Source organism: Battus philenor, unplaced genomic scaffold (genome assembly GCF_028537555.1).
Source record: "Battus philenor isolate CCGP_79_NKW_IND1 unplaced genomic scaffold, ilBatPhil1.0.hap1 SCAF_13, whole genome shotgun sequence".
NCBI classification, from domain to species: domain Eukaryota; kingdom Metazoa; phylum Arthropoda; class Insecta; order Lepidoptera; family Papilionidae; genus Battus; species Battus philenor.
Window position 1 is genome coordinate 1,213,501 of NW_027181675.1, and position 10,701 is coordinate 1,224,201.

Sequence of the window (10,701 nt, forward strand, 5' to 3'; positions counted from 1 at the left end):
TTCTTATAAAAATAATTTAATATATCACGTTAGTGTTTATTGGTAGTGACGCGTGTGTGATATTTGAAGTGTGTGTATTAAAATCGCATGAGTCCTGTTAGTGGAATGTCCGGCGTGCACCGCGCGAATGTTTGCACATGTCAGCGTCGTAGATAAAAAATAACAAAATATATTTATAGAACGTGTAAAAAATGGAACAAACTACATACGATTTCATAATAATGGCACTCAACTTTAAAATCCTTTGCATGTATTTAAGAAAATACGATTTATATATCTTTTTTTGCAAAGACAATATTGAGAGCGAATCCAAGCGCTAGCGCTACTAACGCCCTCTACGTTACAAGCGGAGCGTACGTGTGTAACGTGTTTGTAAGGCGTGTTCGCGGGCGTAGGGTAGGAGGGGCGGTGCCGCCGGAGCCCCAACCTGACGGGGCTGTGTGTTGGTAGGCAGCAGGCACTCATGCGTGAGGCGCTCACTAAACGTGGCGGGGTGGCAGGCGAAGGCGCCGCGGCCGCGCGCCCCGCCGTCAAGACCTTCCAGGCGTACCTGCCGCCGGCGCACCGCACCTACAGCTGCATCCACTGCCGCGCGCACCTGGCCAGCCACGACGAGCTCATCTCCAAGGTCAGTGCCCGGACTCACTCAACGTCATTTTACTTCAGCTATATCTTCAGCTCTTGGATGTAACTAATCACCGCAATAATGCTAATGATGTCGATAAAGCTAACATCAATCTTGACACGTTATAAATAACACTATGGAAGCTATTTCTTCGACCTTATCATTTCTTCATCATCAGTTCAATCTTAGAACATACTGCTGTACATAGATTTGTCACAAAGTTTTTCAATATGACTGCTTAGAATCGGCCTATATCCAGCGTCTTCTCTCGACCTTAAGGTTGTTTGTCTACTTTTTGGTTACACATCCTACGCTCCATGTCTCAGTTCGTAGTCACCACTGCAAAACCGTCTGCCTTCAACTTGATAATCTGCTGGACTATTTTAGTTACTTTCATTTGTCTACGGATCTTCTCAGTCCTGATTCGATCCCATATATTCACTAATATAGCCCTCTCCATCGTTGAGCTCCTGTGAAATTGAAACTTTACCATTCGTCATCATTACCAGCCACATATTGCATTTGATTGACTCTCAAACACCATAGATGGTATGACGGGGCTAATACTGCCACCAGCTGTAATATTGATAGAATTTGTGAGTGGAGCGAGGCTTACATATTGTCATTCAATCCATCTAAAAGGCAGGCCATTGTTGCCCGTAGAATGTTATCCCAATTAAACTAGATGTAACTGGCATAGGCGGTTTGTAACGGTTCCTTCATTGCAGTGACACAGATAAAAATATTGGCATTCACATAGATTATTAGCTTTCGTTGCGTCCACAGTTACGAAAAAATAACTGTAAACTATTTATTTGCATTATATATATTTTCTATACTATATTTTCGCCATCTACTAAAATTTGTCTATATCTTTTGTAATATAGGAATTTCTCCATATCTTTTGTAATACAAGATTTTATATGGGTGCCTCTCTGAATACCATAAATATATACACGTAACATGTAACACAATAACGGCAGCCATCTTGTCGCTAGCCGTTTTTAATCTGCTTTCATCAGCTCAACGGTCCGACTAAATAGAGTGATCACACGATATTTTATTATCAATGATCACTTTATTAATAATAATAGCTTTATTTTTATTTTATAATTAATTTAGGAATAACTTAATAAAGAATAATAGTGACAGATCGTAAATCAATTTGTTATATATATTAATTTAACGCCGTCGTAAATTGATAGATGATAATCCGCGTGTTCTCATTTCATATGAATTTAACAACTAAATCCATTTTCGGTGAGACGATAATGGAGGATTGTGAAAGCGGAGCAATTGTCATTTCAATAATGGCGAGAACGGTTTTTAGCAGTGCTATATTTAATGTTATTTTTATCGCGGTTAACGAAATGTTGATGTTACTGATCGCATAAATTATGTCTGTTGAACAAAATAAAATCAATTTATTTAGACTATTTTTTTGTATTTAATTAAAAATGGCGAAACCTTTGTCACACATTTGTACGTAAAATTTTCATACTCTTTTTAACCTTCCCTATTCCATAAATCTTTTCCTGTCAGTCCATCAAAGTAATATTCATAAACCTAAATTATTTTAGTTATTTTCATTTAATCACCTTTCTTTTTTTAATATTTTCTCATCTATATTGACTTTGGCTGTATCAATAGTTATTACCGGTTGAAATAGGAAGTAATAAACACCCAGGATATTTGCGCTAGACGAGTTGGGTACCGGTTTACCGGTTGGGGCGCGTGCCGACTTCACTAGCGGCTATAGACAAGATAATTTATTGTCTGTCAACTCTACGTCCATAGATAAGACATTTTTTTTATCTGTATTGACACGTTTTTATTATTTATATATTAGTTTTGATGATAGTTTGAAATTGTTAATCAAACTATCGAACACACTTTACTAATAATGATGAAATTTATATCCTCCATATAAAAGATTCTTAATATGAAAGTACAATAACTTTCCTCAACACTTTTATTGATTGTAATAATATTAGCTGTTTCAACCGACTTAGTACTGGCAGAAGTCATTTCTCTGTACCATACAATGGAAAAAAAATTAATGTATGTAACTTCATTTTTTTAACACTTCGAAGTGTTAGCTGTATTTATTAATTAAATTTAAAATCAATTTCTTAATTTTGTTATCGATAAATTTTACTAAACACTTTTAAACCACAATATAAATTTGCAGCGCTTGAACTGTCAAACGCACGATGTTCAGAGCGAACTGTCAAATCTTTTTTTTGTAAATATCTTCTCCAAAGTATCAGGAAACTCTATAAAAAACGTGAATGAAATCAGTAGTCGTTTTCAAGTTATGACGTAAACAAGAAAGAAGGTTACATAGGTAATTATTATACAAATATCTATTTATATTTTATTTGTATAAATAAAAAGTTGATGGTATTGTTTTCAGAAGTGTGATATAGGTAGACCACTACACTGTTCATGTGTCTGTCGCAGTATTTTAACTATATTGTTTTGTTACAGTCGTTCCAAGGCAGTCAGGGGCGCGCATATCTCTTCAATTCAGTGTGAGTGAAATTTCAAGCTACTACGACTAAACCAAAAGATAACTGTCAAAATGAACTGTCAGTTTTTTATCAATGTTGCCATAATGCTATATTGGCACTTATTTTAAAATGGTAGTAACATTGGTTAATAATTATTCATTTTTTATTTAAAACTAGTAAATCTTTGCCATATGTTCTTGTTTTAAACTGTACAGCTGTCTGTGTTTTTCTCCTTTAATAGCGAAATAATTAAATGATACATTCAAATGTAATTTATACAAAAAAAATAAACAGTTACAAATTGTGTCACCATATACGCAACTAATATATATTTTATTTAATTTATTAATGTGTTTGTGTATTATATGTTGAATATGTATTAAATACGAAAAATACATCTCTCATCACCTGAGTCCAGATATGAGGAACTCAATTATTTAAGCAGCTCCCAGAAGAACAACCCCTCCTATTATAAAATGTATAATCTGTGTTAGATGCAATTGGGAGATTAATTTCATAACCTAGCTATACCATGTTATTTTAGATTAGTGTGAAAGTGCTTTAATACTAGAGTCTACAAACAATGTGTTTTTGTTTTTTTGGGCGCCATTTTTTGAGACTCACTTTCTCCCAAAGCAGGGATTAACAGTACAATTAATAATTTTCAACTGAATATTATTACTGTTATGCTTCTCTGTCATTATTTTTAATGTCTTCCATTTTCCTTTCTTACCTTTACTGCCTTACGTCGTCTCACTTCCATTTTCTTTTCAGCAGGATCTTACATTTACCTTTTCTCCTGTTAGATCCGGTCTTATTGGAAATATATATATTTTTTAAGGCCCCCGCTATTGGGAGCCTTTCGTACCCCCTATCTAGTTTGGGGCAGGGACTTTATTTATACATAATTTTTTCAGAGTTTTATCACTATTCGACACTCACTTTCATACTTCTCAATTTCTTTTATTCTTTCCTTTTATCCTTCACAATATCTTGCAATTTTTGTTCTTTGATTCCTTCTTGCTTTCGTCGCCTTCCTTACCTCATCTTTTTTACTCTTAGGTGGCTAGGTACATTTTTATTTTCCAACCTTTATCTTTATTTTTTTTGTAAATTTTGGAAATATATTGGGAGATGTCTTATAGCTGAACTGGAGATAATGACATCTTGTACGTCGTATGCTCTGTCTGTTCTGCTCTGTTTCTTGGGACAAGCTTTTTCACAAGCTCCTATGATCTCAAGAGTGAGTCCATGAGGGCAATCTTTTGATATATCTATCGCAAAAAATTTCGACCTTTGAGTCTGTAGCTACTAATTAGTACTTCTCTGCAAGATACAAATATTACATTTATTTTTGCTTCATTATATTTGACCAATGTATGCCAGTCTGATCCCCATCCGCAAGCTCTCTTTCATCGAGCTATGGAATGCTATGTTCGGGATTTCTTTACAAAATTGAATCAGAGACGAGTACACCTTTAGAGGATCGAATGTGACAGATGAAGTCCAGCGAATTGGCAATTTGAAGTTGCAGTGGGCAGAACACATAACAGATCGCAGCTCGAACCTTAAGGTTCTCGAATTCGAGTGCCGTTCTGGCGTAAAAATCAGGGAGGAAACCATAGCCTCCCTGATATGCGACGAAAAAACTAAAAAAGAGTTCATTCACCTCTGTAAAAAAAATTATAGGAAAAGCAATAGATAAATATAAAGACTAAAAAAGTAAAAAATTGTAAACAAATAACACAAAGATAAAATAAAAACAAAATAAAGTAATGTGATATAGAATAAAAATAGAATATAAGTAAAAAATGTGATATAGAATATAAGAAAATGTAAAAGTAATGAGGAATGAATGAAAAGCGATACAGAGAGAAAGAGAAAGATAGTAGAATTGTGGAAAGAAAAAAATGAAGGACAGATAATATGAAGTATGAAAGAAGAGAAAGAAAATAAAACTAAAGTATGTGAAAAAATAAAATAAATTTGGAAGTTCATGAAATGAAAATGGGGGTCCACGATAGTGGATCTCAACACATACACTGATAGTATCTATTTACTTACATCATACTATCTTATAATATCAAAACATTTACATTATTTATAAAAGTACCTATGAAGTAAAAAAAATATTATAAATGTTTATAAAATTGTGTAAGTTGTAGGATGTTGGTATAGTAGATACAAAATTTTATTTTGAGTAGTTTTAATTTAAATTCAATTAATAAATGTATAAATTAACATGTGTTTTTACTTTAAGTTTTTAACACTAAACTTCACTACAGTTAGAAATTTACAGGAAATCAATATCAGGTAGGGGTCTACCCAACACGGAAAAACATGGCAAAGGGTCTACGACACAAAAAAGTTTGGGGAACTCTGGTCTAGATCTGTTACAGTAATACGGACTAGATATATCTAACCCATTTAAATTCATGTCAGCTGTAGGTTTTTCACCACTGAAAGATAGATTTCACAGATTTCCAATAAGACCGGCTTGAAGTTCATACAGAGTTTGGACGACTAGACCACAGTTAGATTCAAGGATTTGCGATTTCAAAAATTAGCAGATATTTAAAATTAGTATATTTATAAAAATTTGCAATCGGACAAAAATAGATTTTTAAACTTAATAAAAACCGGCACAGCGTAAAAAAACAGAGTGCGAAAGAAAAATGGCGTAAAGTTAACCTATAATAGCCTGATTAACGAAAGTGATTTTTTTTTTAATATTACTGTGTTTCCTTGAGGATCTAGATGAAGGGAAAAATTGATTTTTTTTTAATTTCGTTGGAAAGAATATTATATAACAGTATAATACGTACAGCCAACCTATAAAAAAACTAATAGTAATGTGAACATTCGATTTAAGAGATTGGTATCAAAATTGAAACTCTAGGCTATTAAGGGTTAAGAGAAGATATATTGTAAAATAATAAGGTAGACCTTAAAAGAGGGCCAGTCTAGGAAAATAAATAGAATAAGTAAAACGTAATTAAAGCAAATTTAAAAAAAAATGTTATAAAAATTCTCTGACATTTAACGGTAGAGGTATATGAAGGCGTGAAAGAAATCAAAAAGCGATTTTTTTAGCAAAAATCTATGCTACGATTACCTGCCAGTTTTCATCACTTTAGAACTAGGCCCAATGTAACGTGTGTTCTGCCATTTCAAACTTGCCAATCCACAGGGCTTGTATCAGTCTTTATGGTTCATTATTGTTCGTATATTCTCGTCTTTAGACATGATAAAATGTTTAAATTTGTTTTTTCATGGTTTATGATATAATTTCTATTTACATCTAATTAGAATACGAAAACCTAATGGAAATCTGGGAGAAAATAGTTATATATATGTTCAAATGATATATAATTCTTTTTCCTTTGTCTTAATGCACAATAGTTTACGTTATTAACACTATAGCGTGCTTGATATATGCAAGACGCGAAATATAGCAGGTGATGTAACGGTTCGTTGAATAATTTAGCTTATACGCGAGAAATAGCAATCGCTATCGTTAAATAGCGCGTATTGCAATCAAGGATGACGTCGCGGTCGGTGCAGCCTGTGTGTGTTGCAGTTGAATTAATTAATAAGTTATTGGGTGAAAGGTCGAAGTTTGTTGGATCGATAGCATTAATTGTACTGATATCCATACGATTCTTAACCCTTTGGTTTCATTGGTGTTACTTAAAAATTATATTAGATGTGGCGTGGGTAGTCCAACAATAGCAGCGTAAGTGATCGTGGCGATATTTAGTAGAATTAGAATATACTTTGGATAGTGCTGGAAGCCTTTTTTCGAACTGATTGAGCCATCTCCATTCCTTTATCGGACTACTAGGCGCAGGCAAAAGTTTCATCCATACGTTGTTGACATAGCCAAAAGTCAAACTAAACGATTTGGCGGTGGCAGTTGTGTGAATCGCATTGTTTGCCGCATACGCATTTATCAGCGGGCTGACGGGCGGTGCATTTTATTGCACGACTACCACCGCATGTGCTGAAGTGGTTTGTTTTTGTCAGCACGATTTGTCAGCACGCTTTTGGTGAGAGTCGCCAAGATTTGGAACTACCCTCCTGGGTTTATTTTTCCTGATGAGTTGAACTCTCGAGTCTTTAAGAGTAGAGTGAACAGGTTTCTTTTGGATGGGCGTGTACCACCTTCGTCTTCATCTACACTTTCCATCAGGTGAGATGGGAGACAAATGCCTATTCCATTACAACTATATATAAAAAACTGAAGTCACTTTCAGCCCAGCTAATGTCGCAAACTTTATTATCTGCGCTTCGAACGGTGTTTTTTTTTACCCTTTCACACTTCAACCGCCACTTGGCAGAGACTTTATATAATACAGTGTTAATAATTTTTAAAGTGAGATATTATATTCTTACCTATTCCATTTGTTATTTTTCTAATCAGACCGGTTTTTGTATCTACTCTATTTCCTTTACATCATTGCTCGATCTTTTCTAGTCGTGTTATTTCTTATTAATATGTATCAAGTCCACCTATCTCTATTTTTACATCATTCTTCTCTTTGCCTGCTTTCCATATTATTGTGAAAAGCCAACGACGAATATTTATACAATATTTAATAATTGTCAGCTGACATGATAATGGTTAAATGAATGATAATAAGTTAAAACAACTCGTATAAACATTATTATAATAAATTGTCTATACAATATGTACTTTTTGGAGATTGTCGCCATGTTATCGTGCGATATGTTGAAGGACTCGAAGATCCTGCGTACGCGAAAACTTGAGAGCCTTCGTCAGTTTTTAAAGTAAAGATATGTTAGTTCATTCGATAGCATAATGGTTTCCGCTAGCACCAAATATATAAAGCGTCGATAGATTTGTGATCTGCAGCGATGAGGGTACCTCACCCTGAAGGTGTGCTGATGATGGAATGTGTCTGTGCAGGGTGAACGTTGGCTGCGGACCGGCGGAGGAGCGCGTGCTATTGACGGGGCTGCACGCCGTCGCCGACATCTACTGCGAATGCTGCAAGACCATGCTCGGCTGGAAATATGTAAGTTGTACAGTCTTTCTTTTGTTATAAGTCTGTTATTCCTTTTATTTGTAAGTCTGCCACTTCTTTTGTTACAAGGCTACAACTTCTTTAAGTCTTCCACTTCTTTTGTTACAAGGCTACAACTTCTTTAAGTCCGCCACTTCTTTTGTTACAAGTCTACAACTTCTTTAAGTCTGCCACTTCTTTTGTTACAAGTCTGCCATATATTTTGTATCGAGTCTGCCACTTCTTTTGTTACAAGTCTGCCATATATTTTGTAACGAGTCTGTCACTTCTTTTGTTACAAGTCTACCACTTCTTTTGTTATAAGTCTGCCACTTCTTTTGTTATAAGTCTGCCGCTTCTTTTGTTACAAGTCTACCACTTCTTTTGTTATAAGCCTACCACTTTCATTATTAGTCTACTTCTTTTGTTATAACTCTGCCACATTTTTGTTACGAGTCTACCTCATCTCTTATTATCAGCCCGTGACTTATTTTTATACAAACCTGTCACTTTATTTATTATCAATCTAAGAATTCTTTTGGTATATCTGGCACTTCTTTTTTTTATTAGTTCGACACTTTTATTATCAAACTGACAATTCTTTAGTTGTCAGGCTGGCCACTTTTTTTGATTATATGTCTAATACTTTGTGTTAACAAGTCTGTTACTTCTTTGGCTATCATTCTGCCAAATGTTTTCTCGTCAGCCTGTCATTTGTTTTTTACCTGACTGCGACTTCTTTTCTTTTCAGTATACGACTTTTGCTACTAGTTTTTCTATTTCTAATAATAAAATAAACGGTAAAAATTGGCTTGGTACACGTGTGTAGTTTTAAAATTAATTTGGGAGCAGACATCATAATGGAGTCTCAAAATTTAGTTTAAATTTGTTTAGCTCTCAATGTATAATGAGTAAGAAAAGGTCCAATATTTAGCCACTTCCGCACATGCAGTGGTACACAGACTCTATGTTTGGCACTAATACGGTGTAACATAACTCCTGAAGATGCCCCGTGGAGGGGTGAAACACGTGTTGAGTAATTTGGTGGTGGCGGTTGTGTGATTCGCATTGTTTGCCGCATACGCATTTATCAGCGGGCTGGCGGGCGGTGCACTTTGTTGCACGACTACCACTGCATGTGCGGAAGTGGCTAAATATTGGTCCTTTTCTTACTTAGGATGGACTTCCGCGAGGTAACGCCTGATTCCATTGAATGTATAATGAACCACTTTGTTTTCTAGGAGCACGCGTTCGAGTCCAGCCAGAAATACAAGGAGGGCAAGTTCATCATAGAACTGGCCCACATGGTGAAGGAGAACGGGTGGGACTAGGCGCTCGCGGCGCCGCTAGATGGCGCTGATCGTCACGGACTTTGTGCGTCACTGCCATCGATTAGTGGACTTGTGGATGTTAGGGGCGTGATGTGGCCCGGGGGGTGATGGTAGGCTGACGCGGCGCAGGGGGCGACCGCCGTACGCGCTCACCGCGTATATTTTTGTCACACTAATTCTTAATAGGAGTTTGGGGGCGTACGGCGGGCGCCACAGATCGCGCCGCGGGCCGAAGTCGCGGCGTACGCATAAGCAACCGATCTCAGCCGCCCCCCGTACGGGCGGGACGTTGGGCTTACGATGATTACGACTAATTTTTAGTTCTAACAGACGGTTCGTCTTAAGTTGTATTAGTTTATATGTAACCCGTCGTGCTGTACGGAGGGAACGCTAATACTTTCTCTTGTCCCCTTTTACCTGTGATAAGTACGTTAGTATAGAATTTTTTTTTTTTTGGATTTTCTAGAACGATTTTGTTTTTTGTTTAAGAATTGCTCAGGAATGTCAGAAGCATGTTCCTAATCGTGTCAGCTGTACAATTTCGCTTTTATTTTAAAACTAGTCGCGCGAAGGTGAAGTCGTTTTTTTTTTTAGTTTCCAAATTTGTGATCGGTAGTTTTTAGTTGTCATTTATCGAATTACCCACATTTGTCATTTTATGTTCACCTTCGATGAGTTTTTATTATTCCTTTGTTTGACGTGATCCTCTGGGCAATTGCGTCTACGTCATGTGCAGCGGTGGGCTTGAGGTTTAATTATTCATTTATTGTTTCTAATGTATCTTAATAATTAGTAGTTACATTTAACCCCGTATATTTTATAATCTGCATGGTACATCATTTACGTGTAGTCTGTGTTTTGTCTGTGGGGGGATTTCAATTAATATGAGCTTTCGAATATATATTATCGCCAGGATTGGAAACAGCTGATAGAAGCCTTGCGACATAGAGATGACACCGTCTTGAAGCCATTGTTGTATTCGCATCAATTCCGTTCATAGATCGGAATTACGATTGTCTCTATTGTGTAGGGTTTTGTATTCGAATTTATAACAAGTTGCGTATACATAAGTTAGCAACGGTATGCTCTTATACAGGGTGCTCGAATAAGAGGTTACTTTGTTTGATTTAAACGACGAAGGCATAGGCCGCCCTAAAAGATCCAATGAAAGGTTACCATCCGTATCCATCGAGTTTCCACGACTT

At 35.9% G+C, this 10,701-nt stretch overlaps 1 protein-coding gene across 1 annotated transcript in view; it reads left to right on the forward strand.

The window, feature by feature from the left end:
* Ypel (Yippee-like) overlaps nt 1-10,445 on the forward strand; it is an 83,875-nt gene extending 73,430 nt beyond the window's left edge. Inside the window, exons 3-6 of the mRNA XM_068777003.1 lie at nt 396-628; nt 3,116-3,159; nt 8,069-8,177; nt 9,407-10,445. Of these exons, the coding sequence (XP_068633104.1) occupies nt 464-628; nt 3,116-3,159; nt 8,069-8,177; nt 9,407-9,496 (408 nt within the window). The 5' untranslated portion in view covers nt 396-463 and the 3' untranslated portion in view covers nt 9,497-10,445. The remainder of the gene's footprint in view (nt 1-395; nt 629-3,115; nt 3,160-8,068; nt 8,178-9,406) is intronic.
* Nucleotides 10,446-10,701: the final 256 nt, after the last annotated feature.